Below are 24,420 nucleotides of genomic sequence, written 5' to 3'. Positions count from 1 at the left end.
CACTTATCTGTGAGTGTATTCAAGGCAGATTACAATTCAAAACCACATTTTATCCAATAGGCTTGATGCTGATGAGGAGGGAGGAAGAAAAATGAAGCAATGCAGGCATCAGCTCTTTTTAAGGGTTACATAATGACCCAGGAGATTGTCAGCTACTGTTGGATGCACCTTTTAGAACGTACCTGGGAACAGATGCTGTTGGACTGCCATACCTGTCACCCATTACAATTGGCCACATGGGCTGGGGCTGATAGGAGCTGAAGTCCACCAACATCTGGAAGGCCACAGATTCCCTAGCATCAGTGCTGCGGCTGAGCCTGGTGTGAGGCTTCACATCACATATGGGGTCAGGCTGGTGCTCTCAACCATGGCCCCTCTCTTTGCCACACAGTGCCCAGTGATTCACTGTCCATATTCCCTGGCAGCTCCAATATTCCCACAGCTCCAAACAACAGCAGCTCTTCTCCAGGGATGCATGGTTGGGGGGGGGGGGGCAAGAGGAGTGTAACTGCAGCGTGCTGGAATTGTCCTCATCCCACCTTCTGGTCTTGCGGGGAGATGGGGACATCCTGCCAGGGATGGGACCTCTATAGCCCTTGGGACCTCTATAGCTATGGCTTCCAGGCTTACAGGGGTCAGAGGATCACAGGGGATGTACACACCATGCTAGGGATGGACATTCCTTTCTGCCTGCAAAATTGTTCTTCTCTATGCAGAGAGGGGTAATCACTCATGAACCAAGACTTTCTCTGCAGGAAGAAAAGGTCCGAGCATTGGAGGAAGGCAGCTCCTCTCCCCAAATGGAAATCGTCCCCTTACCTACAATCAGTTACCCAATATAAAAAGGGTGAGGGGTTCTTCATACACATGAGAGATACTCTGCCTTACTCTAGTGCTGGGAGGGGACTTGGGAGGCAAGCAGGGCTTGGGAAGATGGAGGGCTTCACAGACTAGGTCGAGGGAAAGCACAGGCCAGATTCGGCTTGGGGACCAGAGATCTGCCATCATAAACACTGGGCTTCCTGAACCTAAACACATGGAAATAAATCCCATGGATATTGCTCCTAAGCAACAAAGTTCAGCACTTTTATCCAGAACAAAATCCCTGTGTTTATATTGTGATAGAGATTTACAAGTTTATCTTTCCACCCATCTTACTATCTATTAAAGCAATGAGTCTGCCAGTTTCCCACTAATTCCATCATATTTCCTATGCTTAGGCTGTTACAACAGGGCTGGAACACCTTTCTTCAGGCTTCTCTTGGTTTTCCGTACCTGGACCATGAAGGATGCACAAACATACCAACCAGTCTGAATGGGTGTCATTTGTTGCCAGACAAGGATGGCGATGAGGCTGTTTCGCCTCTTTTATCCATTAAGCCTCCTGGATCCTTCTTGCCTGGGGCAGATTCTTAGCCAGAAGAACAAGTCTGGACTAAACATTTTATCTAATCTCTTATGGAGAAGGAGGGAAAGAAGGGAAGGAAATACACAATTATCAAGCTTCTTTTTGCCACTTGAGCTTGTTTGGGTTTAAGCATTTCAGACACGCTTTCTGAAATAACACCTTTCAAGCTGCCTGCCCTAAAGTCTAAAAGGATGTGAGATTTGAGACTGGGGAGAGGGAGAGGATGCAAAGTCAGAAAGAAGTCCCAACACGTTCTCTAAAGATACACAGCTCCAAGGTCTCAGTGCACTAAGTTTATTATTCTGCATGCCCTCCTTTATTTTCTCTGGCATGTTAGATTCCATTTACTCACTCAATCCATTTCTCAACACTGTTCCATTAGAGGTGACAGGAATAGTCACTGTGTAAACTATAAGCTGCAAAAACAACAGCATTTGGATGAAGACAAGCTCAAGGATCTGCCAAAAAAGAGCATAATCATAAGAACATAACCAGAGTCGTACTGGATCAGACCAAAGGTCCATCCAATCCAACGCTTCAGACAGGGGCCAACCACCTGCCCATGCGAAACTCAAAAGCAGAATGTGAGTTCAGCAGCAACTTTCCACTCACGTTCCCTAGCAATCGGTGTACACGGACATGCGTCCTCTGATACTGGGAGCATCAGAACTAGTAGGCACTTATAGCCATGAATTTGTTCAATCCTGTTTTAAAACTATCCAAATTGCCGGGCACCTCCACATCCTGTGGTAGCAAATTCCACTCTCAAAGTATGCACTGTGTGAAGAAGCACTTCCTTTGTCCTGAACCTCCCACCAATCAATTTCATGGGATGGCGCCTTTCGGTTCTAGCATTATGAGGAAGAAAGATGTGCACCTCTGTACACTTCTCTTATGTCTCCCCTTGTGTTTCTTTTCTCTAAGTCCAGCTGCCACAACCTTTCCCGACAGAGGAGCTAGTGCAGCCCCTGGCTCATTTTAGTTGCCCTTTTCTGCACTTTTTTCCAACGTGCAGTTTCCCTATTTAGGTATGTGACCCAAACGGCACATAATATTCCAAGTGTGCTTAGGACCATGGATTTATATAACGAGAGTATGATCTTGGCAATTTATTTCCATTTTCTTTCCTAATTATGCCTAACACAGTCTTTGACCTTTTCACAGCACTTGCATATTGGGTAAATAGTTTCATCACACTGTCCACCACCCTTTAGTCACTGCTGAAGTTGTGATTTTTTGGCCCAAGATGCGACACTTTATACTTAATTCCTTCAAAAAAAAAAAAAAAAACCCTGCCAGTTTGATGCCCAAGCATAACTTTCAAGGTACGTATAGCATCCATTTTCTTGTACTGTGGAAAGGCTGCTGGTCTCCTGCAAATACTGAAGTGTATTTATAAAACCAAAAAATGAATTATAAATGATAGTGGATACAGCCTGCAATCCTTAACATGTATTTATTTATTTCATTACAGTTTTTATAAACCATTCTTTAGTAGATCCATGGCCTAGTTTTCAAATAACAGCCCATGAGTTGTTTAAACCATGGGTTATTCAGGCTACATGAGAACTCGGGAGCTCACTGCCTCTTGGCACTTGTTGCTTCCAATTTGCTTCTTGTTTCTCAAACAGTACAGGGATGCCCCATTTCTGTGTGCTTTGATACAATAGCCAAACCTGGAACTCTGGGCTGCTGAGGGAAAAACCCATGGTTTGAATCCAGGGTTAAAATTCTGGATTGTCTGACCTTCGATAACCCGGAGTTTGGGTGTAGATGTCACATAAAACAACAAGGGAACAAGTGTCATCATAAAAACCAATGCAAGGCAGAAGTAAAATGCACAGGGGAGGTAACAGTGCAGTTCATCCAATTCATGGGTTAAACTATGTGTGAACCACGTCTGTGGGACTTATCTCAAAGTAAGCGCACGTAAGATATCTTGCAGAGAATGGTCTGAAGGCTCACAACTGTGCTCAACTCCTGAAGGTAAGCTAATATGTCACTGGAGATCTTGTTTGGATGGAAGACCAACTCCACAGAAGTCACTGTGACCTCCTGAGGAGGCAGAAAATGTAAATAAAATTCTGCCTCGCTTTAGAAATGGAAAGGAAAAGCTCCCTGCCATGCAGCCAACTTGGAATGCTTGTAACATTTGGAGTGGGAGCTTGGGTGGCAAGAAACAAGTGCAGCTAATTTAGGCCATCTTATAAATACGCTTCCTGAAATTTGTATTTCAAGACATTTTGGATGACGAGAAGGAGCATTTCTCCCGTTCACTACTCTAAACCATGAAGACACTCAGGGTTCAGGGGACCTTTTGCTATCCTGAACTGGTCCAAACTGCTACTAGCCCTACCTACAATGTGTCTTATGTGCCAAGTGGTATATGAAGAGCACATTAACCAAAAAAAAGTATCCCAGTCAACGTTTATTTTCACACAATGGCCACATTTGGACTTAAAAAGCTATGAAGTGATTACTGGACAAGTGTCAAGCTTGGGCATCGCCCACACCCTCACTCTTCTCTGATGGTCAGGAGATTAGAAGCTTTTGCTTTCATTTTAACTGCAATGTAATGTTAGAGCGAAACCAAGACCAACTGTGGATGGTCCTAACAAGGTTTCTGAAACTGGCTTATCTCGATAAACGATAGTTAAGATTAACCACAGTTTAAGGTTCAGCTGTAACATTTCAGTGTGGTTAACGGAAAATGGAAGTGAAAGCTTCCACGCTCTTCCTCACAGCTGTGTCAATGAGAGAGGAAGGGGAGCAGACAAACTTGAAAGTCATGTCTGTAACATTAAATCACCGCTTAGAGCTTATTGTTACCTCTGAATGCAATAACTGTCAGTCACTTGAGATGCATGCACAGTTCACTGCAAGAAAAGAAGTGGCAAGTTTCTTGTGTCAGATACAGAAACCTAAGATCAAATAGAACGGAGAAGGGCTTACAGCCTACAGCCTAATTTCAAGCAGGGTGCTGAATTCAATCACTTGAGATTTCGAGCCAGAGGAATCCACTGATCCTCTAGAGACACGCTGGGTGGGAAGGAAAAGAAGAAGGGCTAGCGGCAAGAGAGAGCGCGAGAGAGAGCCTGGTCCATGCCTGCCTTCTACCCTGACCACCACCGCTGGCATGCAGCTGCCGAGAGATTAACCCCCAAGCAGGCTTCAAAATAGAAAACAGTTCTCCATCCCTGAAATGGAGGGCTTGCTATTTATTCAGTGAGTTGATTATATTGCCTGCAACCACACATTCTTATACTTTTGAGCACCCTGGTGCCCATGAAAGGAGACACTGTCACAAGAAAAAGATTGGAAGAGCAACTCTTCTCAGTTTATCATGTGCAAAAGTCAGCAAGTTTTTAGAACCTTTACTCTTTTTAGAAGCCACTGTAAATAAGGCTGCTTCATGGATGACCCAAGAATCTGTATCTACAAGTACTCAGCCATAGTTCTATCCAACCGTCCTCCCAACAAAGGTGCAAAAATTCTTTTCCTGCAACTGGAATACAGTCCACAGAAAAACATATAATGAACAATATCCCCTACTTTTGGAGTTCCATATACACAAAAACCCCGATATATGTCAACATCCATATACTTTCTAACTGAATGTGCAGAAGTGCAATTCCATAAATTACTTCCTTTGTTTCAAGTGGGATTTATTTATTATTTAAAGTTTTTATATGCTGTCCAATTAAGGTGAGAAAGATCACTCACCCTTTTAATGAGGGCAACAGTTAGTGTTCACACTTGTTCTAACCATGCCACCTAAAAAAATCACAAAGGGTAAAAAGAGAAGTTCTATTTGTACAGCAAAGTCTGTCTTATTTGCAATATTCATCTTTCTTATTTGAAACATCTAGGAAAAAATGATGTCCTTTGAAGGCATTTCCTTTACCTATTGGGCCATGGTCTCTGTTATGTAAAGAAGGATGCATCCAAGACTTGCTATATCTAAGAAGCATACAAAAAAGAGCAACACCTTCAATAGCGAGGCTTCCTTTACATCCCATGCTGAAGTGGACAGATCAAGGAAAGGGGCATTCAACTATCTCCATCATAAAAAAAACAACATTCCCTGCCCCATTCCCTGCAAATGGGACAAAAAAATAAGTCCTCTCATTAGCTCTTGGCACTGTCATTCACCACAAACTGCAAATTCAGATCCCCCCACCCCCATTAAAAAAAAGAGCATTTCCTCCTGTCCCATTTGGTCAGGTCCCCCTGGAGAATCACATCATTAACTGCAAGTAAAATGACTGCAGGCAGCCACCAAGAAAACTCCTAGATATGAACTGTAGTCACACACAGAGTCACACACTTCTCCTCCTCACAGCAGGAAAAAAGGGAGCTAAGTATGTCCATGCATGTGCAGATGTTTTAATTCTGTCTGGCAGCACCAGGTTCTGACCGAGGTGAAATCCTTTGGCCCGCTTATCTGCAGAAGGCAAGGCAAGGGAAGGCCAGGCAGCAGGGGCTTTGCAATTCTGATTGGCTGTCTTATTAAGAATGGGTGTTGCCCATCCTTTCCCCCTGAAAGCAGCCTGGGCTGGAAGTCAGTTCCACAATTGAGCTTTTTATTTTAATGGCATGAGTCACAGTGCTCCGTGCTTTTTCCTAGACCAGTGCTCAGCTCTGAAACAAAGCCAGCAATGATCATCTAAATAAAGCCTGCCTGAAATTTAAAGGCTGCTTTCTTCCAACAGAGCTGGATATGGAACTCTGGAGCAGAGCAGAATCCTGAGGCAACTCACATGTGCATTAAAATATCAGAGGCATGATAAATTCAACTGGTTTGGTTTTATATGGAATAGCTTAAATAAGAGGGGTGGTACTTTAGAATTTCTGTCTGACATGTTAAGACTATGAAGACTTATTGGGGGTGGGTTGGAGTATACAATTACCGTAGCTGCCAGAAATAGCTTCTCCAGAATTAACACTAGAAAGTGCAAGAAATAGCAAACTTCTTGCTGCAGTGAGTCAAACTGTCACCAACAGGGTGTACTCACTTTTGCATGGTGCCACTGTGCACTGCAGGAGGGACTCTGGTTGAAATGCCAAGCACCCTGCATGTAGAAAGCCAGCATATCAAGAAAAATGCTGGAATAGGGACCTTCTCTATCCTGCTACAAATGCTGGTTTTCTCTGTAGGATTGTTTGTGATGGAGCATTCAAACAACTGAATCTCTCAGATGGTGTAGCATGGGAGGAAATTCTCCAAATTTCATTTTGGAGAAGCTCCTGGAAGCCACATTCCAGTTGTGGGCAGGGCTAAAGGCAAAGAGTGTGGGGACAAATGTCAAGGGGGTGGAGCCAAAATTTCCAGTATAATGTGCTTGCTGCCAGAGTAGCAAGGAAATCTGCACAAAATTCAGGAAACCACAAAATGGTAAGCGGTTGGAGGAAAGAGGTGGAGTTGCAGAAAGGGGTCTGGCCACCTAGAGAACCCTGCAGGATCAGATGGAGACTTCAGGAGGGCTGGATCTGATCCTTTTCTCTATCAGACTGAGTGAAATTGTATTTATATCCCACCGTATAGCCCACCTTCATGGCCAAGCAGGGACAGAACTCAGCGCTCCCAAGTTCCTGTCCAACACTCGAATCACTTTGCTGCACCAGCTTTCTCGCACCTGGCTGTAATGGTCTCTGACTATTTCTACAAGGTCAAAAAAGTGGAAGCAGAAACTCAGGTTCATTCTATCACCAGTTCTGAAAATCACATAGTATATAATTAGCAGGAACCTGAAACTGAAAAGCATCTTTGTGCTGCTAATCAGAATAGTCTCTTTCCTACATCTCCTTTGCTCAACAACCAAGACTTGTTGCATTCATTTTATTTCCATGCATGCTTTTGCAAGGCCCGACAAAACAATGCATCTTTAATATTTCCCTTACATCACTGGAGCATTTCAGCTGATTCACAAATCAGTCCTTCATTCGCAAAATGTCACATCATGGACTCAAATGTACAAACGTTTACTGCTCCAAAGGTCTAGCAGAGAACAAGAAGAGGCTTTCCGGGGTCTTTTGCGGGGTACCACCAAGGATGTTTGCTTGAGCAACACATATACTAAAATTGGAACAATACCGGGGGGGGGGGGGGGGAGACCACCAAGGCATACTTGGGCAAAGCTGGACAAATTAATACTGATGAAACACAGTACTTCAGATTCTTGCAGCACAGCCGTTCTTGCATGTGTTCCAGCCCTCAAGCAAGTGGGATTTAATCCCATGCAAAGTACACAACCTTCCATCTTCCAAAATAATAAAAAATAAAAATCAACATCTGCTGGCTTTGTGCCAGTAACTGTGCATTTAAGTTGAACCTGCTGAAAAGGCTGAACATCCAGATGATGAGGCAATAAAGTAATGGACTGTTGAGAGGCCCAGCTTCAGGTTGCACTCATAGAGTTGAATAGCTTGAGCTGATACTGTCAGATCGAGCATCCGTGTGTTTTCTCAGGGCTAAAGGCAGATACTACATGGGAGTTTATTCGGCATGAGAGCCAGTGTGGTGTAGTGGTTAAGAGTATGGGACTGGGACTCTGGGTTTTAGTCCCTGTTCAGCCATGGAGCCAACTGGGTGACGTTGGGCCAGTCACAGAGTCTCAGCCCAACCTACCTCACAGGGTTGTTGTTGTTGTGGCTGTGTTGATGGAGGAGGAGATGTAAGCTGCCTTGACCCTTTGTAGGAAAAAGGCAGGATATAAATCGAAAAATAAATAAATAAATTTCTGCTGCACTACCTTGTTGAATTCTGACTTGCATGTTGGGGCCCCTCATAGGTATTAGGAAGAGTTAGGAATAGGGTTATATATTGCTCCCTAGTAAGGCTATAAAAAGGCCCACCACATGGTCTCTCTGAATCCTCTGGAATTAGGCTGGGAAGAGCCTTATGGCTGAGTTGTCCCTAAGATAGTCCCCTGAAGCACTCCAGGTACTTTGGACTGCAACACTTATCAGCCCCAGCAAGCCTTACCCATGGTGAAGAATTAGGGGGACTGTAGTCCAAAGCTTCCCTAAGGACAGCTCTGCATTAAGATGGTCTCCCTCCTCTTCATTTCATTGGAGAAACTCTTTTGCTGGCCTGAGTGTGGAGCTCACACACAGGCAACTGAGTATGATCTTTACATTACCAACTCGAGACAGCCAAAATACAATACATTTCTTCTCCCTGAAACTGGGTACAAGGATCAGACAGGAATTCAGGCTTCAGGAGGAATTAAATCAGACCCCAAAAAGTCATAAAGATTTATTTTATTTATTTAAAACTTTTCTATGCCGACCACTACCAAATAGTCTCAGGACAGTCTTACAATAAAACAAAATAAAGCACAGCATCAATTCAGTACAATAAAACCCCAATTAAAATCACAATCTAAACTTTAAAATACTGGAAAAATAAAAAGGTTTTCTATAAGATGTCTATAATGCTCATAGGAGATGCTACTTCATGGTTTATTATACTTCTTTTTTGAAATTTTTGGAAGCAGTAGTTATGGAATGCAACCTTCAAGCAATGTTAGTTTGACTAGGGTTAGAGTATCAATGAATAAGAAAGATATAGGGTTAGAAACAAGTTGATTAAACCAAAGGCCTAACTCATTTAGCTTGGCCACTAAGTACCACAGTGGGTATAATTTTAGTTGCCATAACACAACCTCTCCCAATTTTAAAGATGCTGATTTTGGATTCTGTAGATGCTTGAACAGGCGTGTTTATTTCCAGCTGAATACAATAGCCGGCTAAATGGAAAGGATTTGTCAGATCTTCCAGACTGTCCAATATGGTTTTCCCAGTTATGAATGTCAGAGTAAATCTGACCCAAATAAGCCCCGAGTGGCTACTCCCAATGGTATTTGCAATATGGTTTCATAGTAACTTATTAATGGAATAGGACAATAATCTAACCCACACTTAATGCATATGAGTAGCTTGAGGTAGATCTATTAAAACCTGAAAGTAAATACAGCTGCAATCTCTCAATAGCTTAGGAATCAGGGACCCAGGCATGTCTGCTATTTTTCAATATTTTCATTTCAGACATATATTCGTATTATAGAGGTTCATGTGTAATCCATCATCAGCCTTCAGTGCTGCTGTTTTCCTCATCTACTGAATCACTCCACCACATACACCCCGATTCAACATCAGTTTTGCACACCAAATCTATTTGCATCCCTTGCTTGTAATTCCAGTCCCTTGGCCGTGAAAAGCAATTACAGTGTGGAATTGCTTTCTGCATTTCTTCCACACTCCACAGTTTGTAAACACAGACAGTAGTTACACAGAGAAATAAATCCAATTGGTATCTAGTTCATTTCTAAGAATTTATGAGGCTCTTTCAGATTAGACACTCAAGTATATCAAAATAGTGACCCTTGTATGCCATGAAAGAACAAACACAAGAACAGAGATTAAACTAGCTGAGTCTTTTCTTCCCAAAGCCCCCAGGCTGGGAAAGGTGGTTAATTTAAAACTGAGCTCCCAACCTCCTCCCCACTGCTGGAGAACTGGGAAGGGAACACGAAAGTCCAAGGCTCACGGTGGCGTGTCCTCAAAATGCTTAAACCATGCCTTAGGATTGACTGCTGCCCATATGACCTAGCCTTTCCCAATCCGGTGCCCTCCAGAAGCTTTCTAAGTCCCTTACAATCTATGGTGCCTTACACCATAACATTCATTATAATGAGAACTCACACAGTAATAAAACAGTCAGCACTCATAAAAGCAATAAACATCAGCATAAAACATCTGGCTTAGACAGTACTGAAAGCTGACAGAACTGCAGCTGCAATTCAGAAAGTCCCAACAACATAAACAAGGAAAGGACAGAGTAAACAAGTCAGTCTTCAAATCCTTTCTAAAGTCTGCAAAGATGGGGCCTGACAGACTCACACAGCCCATGGCAACACAATCCAGAGGTTTGGGGCCCCTGCAGAAAAGGCCCTCTCTTGCGTATTTGGCTAATGGTCTTCAAAGGTAGGCAAGTCAGAATGGCCTCTGTTGCTGATCTTAAGGATTAGCAAGCTGATCTGGCTGAAGGCTGTATGATTTGCCCTAAAGCAGCGCCTTCCAGATGTGAGCACCAGGCTGGGGAAGCCTATCCTGAAGCATTCGTAGCTGAGCATTCCCAAAGCTTTAGCCACATGGAGCCATGGAGTCCTGCCTCCCCACGCCTCTAAACTTTCAGCTTTTTAAAGAAAATTGTTTTACCTTTTTATTTGGGAACATGCAGGGGTGGGGGTGGCATCTTAGCAATATTCTATCCAACTGCTCACCGAAAAGTAATATAGACAGTGAATAAATTAGACCTTTTTAAATGTTCTGGCTGTACCTCTATACCACTCCCCCACCCAAAAAAGCCCTCTTTCCAAAACATCTCTGATTGTGGACCTGCCAAGGCCTCCGCTAATTCCAGCACTCTGGTTCACATGAAAGCATTTATTCCAGCAAAGCAACGGGGCTTATTTTTCTGCTGTGGAGGGGGCTGCCTTTGGGGAATTGCAAGTGAGCAAAACTTTCCAGTTGCAGATACAGAACTTTTACCAGGAAAGCCAACATCTGGCATTCGCACACAATGGAATCTCACATCTGGAGGGCCAGCAGGCACCGTTGGTTGCTTGCTCTCCCTCGCTCTGTGAAAAGGCCTTTTGTTACTTGTTACGTATAACTTATGAATATAGCATTCTCCACGTCTGGTGGTGGTCTTTGTTTTTACACAGGAAAGGGTTCTGGGGTGTTTGGGAAGTTTTCAGTAAGAAGCAAATTCATTCTCCAGTATTTAACCAAGGAGGCTGGAAAAGGGCAAAAGGGATACAGTCATCGTAACACACATATATCTTTATTCCCGTTCTTCTGGGCTTTTTCAACTTTTCATTTAAAAAAAAAAGATAAAAGAAATGAGCCCCATGCCACACACGGTTCTTAAAGAAAAGCGCAAACGACGAGTCAGTCCTCAGTGTAAAAAAGCTTGCATCCAAACAGTTTGGGTCACAAACACAGCTGTGAGGAAAACTGTGAGGTGGCACATGCACACACAGCATGTGACAGAGAAAGGAAACTTGAGTCATAAGAAACCAGAGAGAGAAACACAACTGATACAGGTAACTAGTCCAATCAGCTAGAATTACTTCAAAATGAGAGGAGCAGATGTTCCTCAGAAACTCAACTACTCTATCTATTTACCTAGTGCAGCACATTTGTGAAATAACACACCCAAGCGGCATTTTAACTGTTAACATTATTGGTTTTATCTGGCCAGGGCGGCTTATTTTATACTGTACTGTTGTATTTTAATTTTATATTTATATTTTAATTTATATTATAATTATTTTAACTGAATGATGTGAGCCGCCCCGAGGCTTCGGCAAATGGCGCGGCATAAAAATGTTGAAATAAATAAATAAATAAATAAATAAACATTATTTTACCCACCCCCAGGTCTCTTCTCTAAGAACACCTGCGTGGAAAATGTCTATTTCCTTCATTGGGTGTCATGTCCCCAGTCCTTCAAAGAAAGCTAAAGATCAATGTCAACATTAGAGTATTGTCAGACACAGGCACAGACCAACATCAGTCCAAAATACTTCACTGTCAAAGATGAAAAGCAACATGGTGCACTCTTCCAGTCTGTGCCCGAAACCTGGCTGGAATGGCAGGTGACTCTTACTTCCATCCCCCTCCACTGCACCTGAGACGGCAGGCAAGTGTGGGAGGCAAGGAACAAGCCAAACGGCCCATCCCTCTTTCCTTCCACTTCTTGCTGCTGCTGCCCAGCCTTTGTCTCACAAGGCGAGACAGCTGCCTTCCTCTGCCTAATGGTAGGACTGGCCATGGGAGACGCCATAGCCAAGGTCCACATCAAAGCCTTGGACACTTTCATGCAGCCCTTGAGTTGTCAGCTGGCTGACCATGATCCTGCCTGCTTGCCCCAGCTTGCCTTACCTGCTGCTGGGTTAGAGCAACTGCCAGAAACACAGCTGGGACCCACTTAAAGAGTTATGCAAAGCCCAGACATTGCACAACTCCCGGGCATGTCACCACCCTGATGGCAGATCAGCAAAGCCACAATCTTGCCTACTAGTTCTAGACAGCCCAGATGTCTTGCATGAGGAGAGATCCCACATACATGTGTGCACAAACCCAAACAGCTTTCAGTTCTGTCTGGCCCATTGCACACTCTCAGTTCCCAGATGTGGCCCTGAGGATGAAATGTTTCCCACCCCTGCCTCCAGTAATTTCCAAATAATCTGAACAGTTTTTATGTATTAATTTTACACATTATTCCATTGATTTCCCACTTTTTTCCCTCTTGCAAAGAACCCTGAGCAGCTTGCATGGCCCTCTGCTTTTCCATTTTATCCTCCTAACAACCTTGTGAGGTAGATTAGGTGGAAAGTCAGTGAGTTTCATGGCTGAGTGGAGATTAGAACCCGAATCCCCGTATTCTTCATCGCTGCAGCTGGATGATGAACAATCTAGAGGAAGGCCATTTCTTCCAACACCTCTGCATCCCTTTTTTTTTCTCCCAAGTGGGGGCTGCAAGTACTGAGAAATTTTTATGCTTGATATGATGGAGAAGCATGATTTGAGATGCAAAGCCAACTATCCTTAAGAAGGAAGGTGTCCACAGAATCACGTCTGGGAGAAATCCACGAAATCCCCACTGTGTTTCACAGTCTAAAAAGGGGGATTAGGTAGGGAAAAACACAAGTGTGGTACCAACATTAAGCTGCATTAACCCACTTTCATTAGTGAGTCATCAATGGCAATTCTGAAATCCTTAGTCATCCAGAGCATTCCCTGCCACAAAGACCAAGAGCTTCTGAAACTGCTGAATGAGTTAATAGTATTTCATAGATTTAAAAAAAAAAATGCAGCAGTGCTTGGATTTGGTCCTTCCCTTTCCTGCTGTGAGGATGGGGCCTCTTACGCTGTTACACCAAGTGGTGAGGCCCACTGTGAAAAGAGCAGCACTTTATAAAGAAAGCCCCCCACTGGGTACAAATTCCCCCAACCCTGGGTGTTTTGGACTTCAACTCCCATCAGGCCCTGGCAGCAAAGCCAATGGCCAGGAATCCTGCATAAAAGGACTAGCCCTTCATAGTTCCATTTCTGCAAAGCATCTTAACACCCTCTCCTCAAAAGGAGGTGTACCATAGTTTGGGTGAAATTCTGAATGGGGAGCCATCCTTCCCACACAGAAGCCGATGGATACAATATAAGGCAAAAGACATGCGCATGACCTTCCTTTCCTCATAGTCCAGGAACCCTCAACATTCTGGACTGGTTCCAGAGATCTTTGGAATCCTGAAGGTGTCATGGATGCTGTCACAAAATGGCTGTCCACTCCTTAATGGCTGTTGTGGCTATCACAAAACATTCATTTTCAAGAAGGGAAATTAGTAAAACCAAAAACAAACCTGACAAGCAAAAAATAATATGACCAAAAACTTAAGTACAAGATGAAGCAGGAACTAAGTTGTAAAACTTTTACTTCTGAGTAAAACATGTACAGGATTGTGTTGTTAGAGGTATTTGAGAGAGTAGCCCCGATCAAAGAAAGGGATCCTGAAATATGTGAATGGTTAATCAGGAAAATGTCATTAAAATGTGCTAATTTCACACAGAACAAAGGCTTGAACATGAGACACTAGAGATTGCATTAGATACTAGAGATCTCTGCAACAGTTTGTTTGTTTGTAGCACACAGCACATGTTAAAAATTGAGTGTTGTGCTTAACAGGGATAAAACTCACACAAGATTTCAAACAATGTTTTCAGAAAGTCATTGAAAATCCAAGCAAATAAATTCATGAGATACGTCTGAAAGAAGTTAACTGATTCCAGAAAGGCAAGTCACTACAAGCTGGTGCTTAAGTTCACCCGCTCCTCCTGAGTAACTTATCTGTTGTGATAGGGAAAGCTCAAAGTTTCCCCAACTCATCCCAAACAGCAATCACCACTCTGAACTTTAAGCAACAAGACTTATGACCAGGAACACTGCCAGACCTGTGCTGTATGTTGAACCATGGACTCGTGGTGCTACACATCCTGTGTACCACTCCTTCACTCAACATATGGATTGTTGTTTGTGTTACCAGCAAAGGGATCCAGCTTTGCACAGGCTGGAGTAGTCCTTAGAGAAGGCATCAAGCAAACTAACATACCTGTCAGACTCGGACACGGTGCCCACCCCAGATGAGGGAAGGCATGGCCCCTGCCGTGATGTACCCCAGAAAAGCCCTCCAACGGAGGGGTCTGTTCACTCCATTCCCTGAAGGGGGCTGCCCCATAGGAGCAGGCACTGTCCCCAGCTACTAATCTTGCCTGTCTTTAAACCCTACAGACTGCAAAGCTGTGTGTCCCAAGGGAAGTTTACTCTAGCAGCTGAAATCCTTACCATGGGTTTCAACCACACCAACATAATTAATTGAAATGATTCAGTGTGTTTTAAAAACAAAACACAAAGCATGTACCCTTTAGTATATACAGCAAGTTTTGGGTGTCCTGGTTTCATGGGGTTGGCTTTATAAAGTTGATGGATGGACAGACACATCCTCTTTCACAGCTATCAATTAACTAAAATATATTCCACCGAAACATTTGGTCCTGGCCAGGCATCCCACTCTTCCTATGCTAGAGGAAAAATGCATGCCCCATGCCAGAGAAGTGGACAAGTCTCCAAATATGGTAGATCACAACTTCCACCACCCTGACTTTTGAACATGCTGGTTGGGGATTGTGGGAACTGCAGTCCAAACTTCTGGAGGGCTCCAGGTTTCCCACCCTATCATAGAGGCACTTTTCTCTTAACCTGAGCCAGTATTTTCACTCCTGAAGATCCTTACATGGTGTTGCATTCAAAATAGTTTATAAACATTAAGCAGTATACAAGGGATAGAAATTATTATTATCCTCAGCCTACTTCCTGAACCTACTCTTGTCAGCCCCTGCTACCCAGAACTCTAGGCACCTCAATTTTGAGTTTAGCCAGTGAATCAACAGGACATGGTTATAAATTTCAAGAGTGCAGCCGTGTTTAAGAGGATACCACACAATAAGGAAATGGTTTGACGCATCTGCTCAGGTAATCCTTTGACATTTACAAGTTCCTGGTTAAGAGTAACCTGCCTTTCTGATTGCCTGCCAGCAGTGATTTAACCGGTATTCCCGTCCGTATCAATATGTTGACATTGGTTAGCCAAATATATTGAGCACACTGTGACAAAGAACTGGACTAAAGCCATGCTGAACCTTTACTTTGCTTGCATAACCAGAAATTAAAGGAGGAAAGAGAATTTTCATGCTGCCCAACATCGTCAGCCCACAAGGTTTGTATCCACACCGCAGACAGACTGGTTCTCCAGAGAACCTTGAACCTGAAGGGAAGAAGGGATGATAACCTGGGGATTTCTAACAGAATTTGGCACACTTAACCTATCATTCCCAAGATTTTTCCTGGGGAGCCCTTTCAATTAAACTGGTGCAAAATGAATACACATAAGCAGGATGGATGTAGGCAAATTAATAATTCCAGTGTTATTGGCTCTAGTCTTCCTTGTACAGTGTGCAAAAGATGTAATGATGAACATTCCTTCAGTCTGCTATAATTATTAGAGTTGGAGCATTTCCTCTGAAATCAGTAGAAGAGAATTCGTACTGCACAGAGATATAGCTAGCTTAAAGTTATTGCCAGGAGCCTCAGCCATTTAAGTCCAACAAAATCCTCATCAGGCATGATGCAAGAGACGGCATACCACAAAAATGTTTATCCCGCTAGCTCAGTCTTCCCCAGCCAGAAGCCCTTCGGATGCATTGCAATTCCCCTCACCCCAGTCCCTATGAGGATTATAGTTGCTGTAGTCCTAAAAATGGAAGGGTGCCTGGCTAATTGAGATATTAAAACCCTCAGTTCTTGAAACCTGCATGCAAAAAAGAAAAAAAACAGCCCAAGCAAATTTGTTCAAAAGCACCATAAAGCACAAAAAGAGTTAAACTGGGAAGGTCTCCCAGTTTTAAAAAGGCATTTGCTTTCTTGCAGTCTAGTTATCAAGATGTCAAGCATGAAGATTTAACAAGTTAATAAGCAGGTTTTTGCACAGATGAACAGTTCATGAAATTAGGTCAGGCCAAAGAAAGGGAAGTAGCAAAATGGCTCATTGTTGCAGAACCAGAAACAACATATTTTACTCTTGATGCTTATGGCTATGCATAGGGAGTAATTTAATAATTCGGCCACTAGTATTCATGCCTGCAAGGTGTGAATTTGAAAGTGGCACAGCAGTGATAGGTGAACGTTCAGAAATTCTGACAGGTGCTGGATGGAATATTTCCCTAACCCTAACCTTAATTCCTCCTAGAATTTAGTTACTGTGCTCCTAAGCACCCACCCAAGTATTTTTCTCCCTTCTTCCAGCTTGATATAAGGTACCAACCCCTGCGGTCTTTTAATTGCAGATGTTTAGTCATGCTTAGCAACACTGCAAATGTATATTATATCAACACTGACAGTTTGTGAAATAGGCCCATCCACAAGACAGACAGAATGCAAGGACACGCAAGCCAGAATGCCTGCTCCAACCTGAGCAGGTCGCATCAGATATTTTATCAGAGATGAGCAAGATGAAAGCAGAACATCCAAAAAGAAAAAGAAATGGTTCATGTGTTGTGCACACAAGCTGCTGCCAAGAATTATCTCAGCTAAATAGGAACCTACATGAATCCTATACACAATTCCCTGGGAATAAGTCTCTGAACTTCATGGGGTTTACTAAGGTTGCAACATTAATTTCTAGAATAAACATTAATCACATGCATACCAGTACACAGAAGCATACTATGAAATCATTCAAAAGCCCTGGAGATGAAAAGCTTGCACTTGGAACTGTTAGTGAATTTGCACGGGGCTGAAACCACCCTATTAGCTAAACAGCATCCCTGCTTCCTGCACCTGGATTCTCCTCCTCCAGGGAGCAGCCAGCCAGTCAGAAGGAGCAGAGGCCAGAAGTAGGTGCTGTATAAAGAGCTCTTTGCACTGCTGACATCAGCTGCAACTCCAAAGGGGAGAAAAAAGAAAATCAAAGCTCATGGGCTTCTCACAAACAAGGTGACATCTTTGTTTCCAGTCTGGCAGGCATGTTTGCATATGTCAAGAGTGAAAAATAAAATCCACAGCATTAGTGAGTCTTTTGCAGGGGGTCTCCAGTGTAGTGTTTGCAGACCCCTCTCTCGGTCCCACTAGAGTCTCTGCCTTTTCTAACTTTCTTTAGATGTTCTAAAAACCAGTTTGTTTGGTTTTTTTATTGGACAGACCAGCATAATGCAAATACGTTGGATGATTTTACAGCAAACATTGCCTCCATGCAGAACAAGCAAACCGGTTCTTTGAAAGATGGCTAGCATAACCCAGTAGATGGGGTGTGCTGGCAACTGCAGCCCACCATTTCTGCACCAGGCTGGGAAGAATGTGCTGAGGACTATCATGCAAGGCATGCCCTGCTCCACTCCACTAAACTCTGGTCTCTCTGCACAGGCCCACCAAGGTATTCAGACACGTTCTGTGCTGTTATTGCGCTATCAAACTCCCTCTGTGAGATTTAACAAATAGTTGCCCATTTTCCCCTCCCAAAAAAGGGGTTCTCAAGATGGCTCATAAAATACATTAAGAAACATTAAGAAGTGTCAAACACACTGAGAGCACAATCCAGTGAGGATGCCCATCACCCTCTGAACCTGGACAGTGCTCAGCACAATTTTAGCTACCTCTGACACTTCAGAGCAAGAGGGAAGGAGGCTGGGGTGTTCCCAGGATACATCGTATCTTGGCAGCTTCTCCTTCCTGCTTCCTGGATCACTCACTCAATCCTTTCTCTGGGGTTGCTTTCTGCACTGCTGCGAGTGGGGCAGAGGAGCCACTCCAAGAGCAGAGTCCCAACTCCAGTGTCAGAACTCTTCTCTGATGGCGGAGCTGTGTCTCCAAGAACTCCTGTGTCTTCTAGGCGCCGTCTAGGGGCCACAGGATTGCTCAACAAACAATCTAAAAGCAGCAGCAAACACTTAAACCAAACAAAAGTACTAGTCAATAAATCAATTTAAAATATGACAGGTGAGCTGTGTGCAAAAGGAGGGCTGGTATTTCAGGGCCATCTTTCAGAGTGCCAGTTTGCTTTTCTCCCAGGGAGGCCAAGTCTACAGTAAAAGGCACACAACATCCAAAATAGCAGGTAAAGTTTGCACCCACTGCAATGTTGTCCTCAGACAGCATTTCACTTTTCTCCATAAGAATGAATGGAGGTGGCTATTCAGTTAAGTGGGAGAAAGTAGAGATGAATTCTGTAGGTGTTAAGCATGCAGAGCTGATGTGGGCATCTTGGGCAGCTCCCATGCCTCCTCAAACTCTCTCAAACTATACCTGCTTATTTTGTCCCATGAAACTCAATGGGGACTACTAAGAACTGACACAGTATCTCTACACTGTTCAGAGAGCTTTTCCATTGTATGAACAGTATATAAATGCTTTAAATAGATAAGTATCTACATAGACCCAGCCTTGGTCTTATTCTCAGTCATGCTAACAAGCAACAGGTATACATACCAGAAATATGCTGAAGGGGGGTTCTGATGACAAACCCAGCTGAAATAAATTCTGCTCACCAATTATAGGTCACATAATGAGGCCATTGCAATTCAGAAACACATCTCCTTCTGCAAGGTCACGGACAAAACAGGTTGTTGACACAATTCGTGCTACACCCAACACTTAGAACGTGATTAAAGGTACAATCCTATGCATGTTGTTTCTGTCTAAACATGCATAGGATTGTTCCTTAAAACAGCGGCCTCGAGGCCGATCTACTGGACGGGGGTTATCAGGCATCTACGACCTCGTAGCCCCACTCATCACACAGCATGGTGTAACTGGACAGAGCACATCCATGCTATTGCCAGGAGCTATCAAGAACGTGCAGCACTTGTGTGGAAGCTCTTTGCACGATGTGCTTTGTTAGACTTTGGCTGCACCAGTGTGGAAGAGCAGCCAAATGGAGGGTGTTCCCAGCACTCTCCATATGAGAACACACGGCTTGGTCCCAAGAGAAGAGATGAAGTAATCGCTTTTCTTGGACCGCCTACATCAGTCTGATGTGAGGACAAGCAAGCTTTGAGGCTGGACAGAATCTGAATCAGACTAGGAGCTAAAAGGAGGAAGGCTTGCTTTCCCCTAATGCTTACTTCCCCCTCATAGAATATCCACTACTTCATGCTTGGAAGTTCAAAGATACTACGCTGCAGTGCTGGGAAAAGTCTCTCTTTGTAATGTTGCTGCACTGGATGGGCTCTAACAGAAGAATGGCAGGGAGGTTATTAACATTCAACAAGCAGTGCCGTTAACTTTCAAGTGTCCAAAAGCCAGGTAGTTTCTTGAAGACTTAGCAAAGCCTTTTGGCCTTCAGCATGTTAAGGAGAACACCAGAGATCGTTACTTGAAATCGCCATCTCTGATCATTTGCAAATAAGGACTACTTTTGCTGTGAGCATTAAACTGTTTGGTTTACTGAAGCAGCTTTGTCCCCCACCTTCATCTTCCCAGGAAGGGGTTAGTTGTGTGTACTGACACCTCCTGAAAAATGGGTAGAGAAGTTTATGAAATACTGGGCAAGAGGCATTGTTCTTTGTTATGGATTTGGGGAGTGGAATTGTCATCGTGCTCCCCAGGCAACCTTGGAAGCTGAAGGAGCATCTCCTGGCCTACCCAGGGAACTAGTATGGACACAGAGAAGGAGAGCTGAGCCATCCCTCCCAGGGTTGGAAAAACTACAAATATCTCTAGCCCCCCATCCAAACCTTAACTCTTAATACTTTTTACCATACATGGGCTGGATTATTTCTCCCTCTCTGTTAACCTACAGTGTTGGCACATATAAGTATCTACATATAAGTATCACCTATGATTTTCCACAGTAGGCCGCAAAACTCAAAAAAAAAAAAATCCCATTGAATTATAGATGACAAACTCACAAATAATCAAATCTGAAAAAGTTGAGGTCTGACTGTATAAGCGTGTTCAGCCTGTTGATATTCATCCAGATTTCATCATTGCATCTGACTGCATATCATTTTTGACATGGTTTTGTTTTTTCTTAAGTATCCTCCAACCCAAAGTGGAGTGTGGGGCTGGACCAGGCCCCTAGTGTTTAAACAGCTTCCTCAAATTAGGCAAGATCTTTTAGCACAAGGTGCTGCTCTTTGCTTAAGGCACACAGTTCTAGAGAAGGTTGTGTGCTGGGTGTACATTCTTCTGCACCAGGTTTCACCAACCTCGTGCTCTCCAGAGATGTTCATCAACTCCCATTGTCCCCAGCCAACCTGATAGGCACTGAGCGCCAACAAATTTGGACTTTGTCACATTGGGGAAGGCTGGTATATAAAATATGTATATTGATATGAACTATATATGCAGCCCACTTGTTAAGAGTCTGTTTTTATATTGGGGAGGAGAAAACACTTTTCCCTTGGATGTTTTTAATAGCTCTCTTCCTAAATTGGCAATTTTCAAAAGCACTTTGTCCTCAAGACATTTGTTTTTAAAAAATCTTGATTTCTTGCATAAGGGAAAGCCACTCATTCTTACTTTCACACACAGAATTTTTAAAATAATAACTTAAGAAGTGACATTCCATTTCATTGCTTGAGCAGAATTCATTCTGGCAGTCAAGGGGGAAATTCTGTACTGAGACTTTGTTCAGTTAAAACTCATTGATTGGCAGTTGTCAGCAAAAGGGAAAAATCCACACATCTTGCCTAAACTGATGCTCACTTTCCTCACTGTTCCTTTCATAACTATTTCTGTGGAATGAGCCACATGGGCCTTAACTCCCTTCCACACTGGCTTCTGTAACAATAGCAAACTAGGAGCAGCTGGAATAGTAGAGGAAAAAGTAGGATGCCAGATTTACAGAAAATTTCAAAGCTTTGGAAACAAAGTGGCTGCTGTTATAGTTCTCTCAAAACCTGCTTTTTTCTTGCTAACAACTTAGTCGGAACTTCTTAATTTGCAGAAAACGGAAGGAAAAAGTCCTTTTGAAAGCTACACAACCGATTCTTTTGAAGAAACAGGAATTACTGGGAGAAGACAAACGATGTTTCCTCTGTCCAAGAGCCATTTGATTTGGACAGAGACCTTAAAGAAGCAGAGGAACATTCAAGCCATTTCCTCCTTGCGTCAGCAACTCTATTTCCCTTCTAAAATTCCAAACTCCAGGCTCTCCTCCATTTTTAACTATAAAGCTGTTTTGACAACATCACACCACACCAGTTAAATGCCTGGCACTTATTCTAATGTCAATGAGCAAACTAAATAAATTGATATATGATGGGGTGGGGGTTCCTAAGTCATAAAAGAAAAGGCGAGGGGAAGGAGATAGAATACACAAACAGCCAGTTTCACAGCAGTTCATTCCAAAAAGAGAATCCACCTACATGATGAGAGAGCCCAAAGATGGCTAACAGCAGGATCACTTTTTGAATCCAGATGTGCACTAACCCAACCTGCGGTTCTTTCATCCACCAAAAGCATGCAAAACGATTTAAAGACTCTGCCTCTCTGTTCCAAAACTGGGGGGCAACCTACCAGCAACAGGATTCAACTCACCGGACCCAGCGCCCCGCCCCCCCTCCCCCGGCGATGCCTGATTTCTCACCGTGTTGTACAGCAGGGCATCGGAGTCCACCGGTTCTGACAACTCACTCAGTTTTCGATCCCAGTGTAAGAGACTCTGCTCCCCACCTTCCAGGACCTCCATGGCCAGTCCGAACCAAGCAAGGGGGCAGGGAGGGGAGAAACACGCGCTCTTGGGGGACACCACCAAAAAGTCACAGGAAACAACCGTGTTCCATAAGGCAAAAATAGGAACAGAGCAGATTAGAAGCGGCCTCCCCGCGCCGTCCCTCCGTATTCTCCCTGTGCTCTGAAAAGGGGCCCGCCGAGCGAGAACAAGTTCGCAAACTTTACAGAGCCGCGAGCTCCGGAGCTACTGCGGCTCGCGACGCTCAGGGAATGCAGCAGCGGGAGTTTTGCATCGGGCTACGCGTGTGCTTTAGGCTTTCGACCGAGCGCCGCCCGCTCTACCAGCTGCCGGAGACCCTCCTCACGGCCCCAGACCGACTGCACCGGCGGCCTCCCTCCGACCCACCCCAAGCAAGGCTCGGCTCCGCCCCGGGCCAATCGCCGAAGCGCGGCGCTCCCGTTTCCACGCTCCCCGCCCAGTCCGCCGCGGAATGTGGGCGGGGAACGCCGCCCGCATCACCGATGGGGAGGCCCTCGCGTGCGCTGCGGGGAGGGGTTCTCCTTTCGGTTCGCTTTGTCCCTGCTGACCAATAGCCTTCAAGCCCCGGCTTCCCAGCCCCTTTGCCGGACCGCAACGCGAGAGGACTGGCTCGTCCTGCATCCAATGAGCAAGCGACAAGAATACAAGCTTTCCCGCAGAAACCCCGCCTGCAGCTTCGGAGGAGGGCTCCGGTTGCAGAAGCTGGAGATGCTGGCTGAGAGAGGAGGCGATTCCAGGCAGAGCATTGCTTTGTCGATCTTGCAATTCGACGCACAAAGCGCGGCGGTGTCTGAATCCGCTCGGCTGCCGGAGCGGTTAATCCCTCTAGAAGCAACTGGGAGCAAAGTGCTTTCCTCAGGAAGCAAATCAGTAGTACTGGGGTACGGGGGGGGGGGGGGGGTTGTGTTTGCCCCTGGCAGGGGGAATGGGGAGAGATCCGTGATGAACTGACAAGCGGGCTGCCCACAGGAGACAGTGTGGTATATAGGTACGCCGGACTTGAAGCCTGGGCATAATTCCCTGTGAACTGATTATTTACTCCGCTGAGAAGATATATAGAATAGGGAGGGGAGTACTACCACATGACTGCCTGTGGTCCCAGTCCAGACTTCTGGGCGTCCCCACATAGCCACATTTCGACATCATCTCCTTTCCACCTACTTTTGGATAAGATTCGTGCAGTCTTGCCTCCATGCTTAAGTTGCCATGCTGCTCTCAAAGCACAGGAACTAGGAGGAGGAGCTTTAAAAGCCAAGATGCTGGTATTTTGGTTTTGTCCCTTGTGGTGCTGGCCCTCTTGTCCCCTGGAAAGTTTCTCCTTGATGGAATTCAGCTCACTGGCTTAAAGAAGTTCAACACTCTTGGACCAAATTATTCTCAGCACAACTTAAAATAGATTGCCCTTCTACACACACGCATGCACACACCTTCCCTGCCATAGACCCAGCTTGCTGGCGTTCCAGGTATGTTGGATAGCTGCAGTGGTAAGGGATGCAGAGAGCTGATACACTGAGGAACAGCAGCAGTTGTTCCCAGGTGTATCCGAAAACGTGCATCCAACAGGCTGAGCCATTTTTCCTAAGGTGAAGGCCAAGATCACTTACAGGAGCCAGCCATAGTTGCAGCTGAATTTTAACTTGAATAAAGAAGAGGGAACAGCAGTCTTCAGCACACCTGTGAAGAGCAGGCAAGCTTAGGAGGAAGAGAGGAGGTTGCCTGGCACACACAGCACTGTCCTGCACCAGAGGAATAGGTAGGGAGTTGCTGTCACCAACCCCTCCAAGCTATCCATGCACTGCTATCTAAGGCAACTGCCTCACTTGGCCTCATGGCTGAACTGGCCCTGGTGACATTCAACCTTCTGCTGTGAGTGTTTAGAATGTACATCGTGACACCATTTTTTGCTAGGTCAGGAAGGAACAACCTTGGGTCCTTCAGGTTTGTACCACAACCCCCATCATCCCCAGCCAGCATGGCCAACTGTCAATCCAAAGCATCTGGAGGACACCAAGTGGCCTTTATCTGAGCTAGGGTCTCACCATCAGTGAAGAATCCACTGTGACTCTCTGTGCAGGACTATCTTTTCTGTTCTCTGTCTAGAGTATGTGGCAGGAAACCAGCCTGCTTCCGATTTTGGCCTATGCTCTTTAGAAAAAGGCACCGTGATGGAGACTAAAG

At 44.5% G+C, this 24,420-nt stretch overlaps 1 protein-coding gene across 1 annotated transcript in view; it reads right to left on the bottom strand.

The window, feature by feature from the left end:
* Positions 1-22,583, bottom strand: part of CREB3L2 (cAMP responsive element binding protein 3 like 2) — a 78,922-nt gene extending 56,339 nt beyond the window's left edge. Inside the window, exon 1 of the mRNA XM_044441329.1 lies at positions 22,117-22,583. Coding sequence (XP_044297264.1) covers positions 22,117-22,218 — 102 coding nt within the window. The 5' untranslated portion in view covers positions 22,219-22,583. The remainder of the gene's footprint in view (positions 1-22,116) is intronic.
* Between the last annotated feature and the right edge of the window lie 1,837 nt (positions 22,584-24,420).

This window comes from Varanus komodoensis, unplaced genomic scaffold (assembly GCF_004798865.1).
Source record: "Varanus komodoensis strain SLA01 unplaced genomic scaffold, ASM479886v1 scaffold39, whole genome shotgun sequence".
Classification (NCBI taxonomy): domain Eukaryota; kingdom Metazoa; phylum Chordata; class Lepidosauria; order Squamata; family Varanidae; genus Varanus; species Varanus komodoensis.
This window is presented reverse-complemented; position numbering and strand designations above follow the sequence as displayed.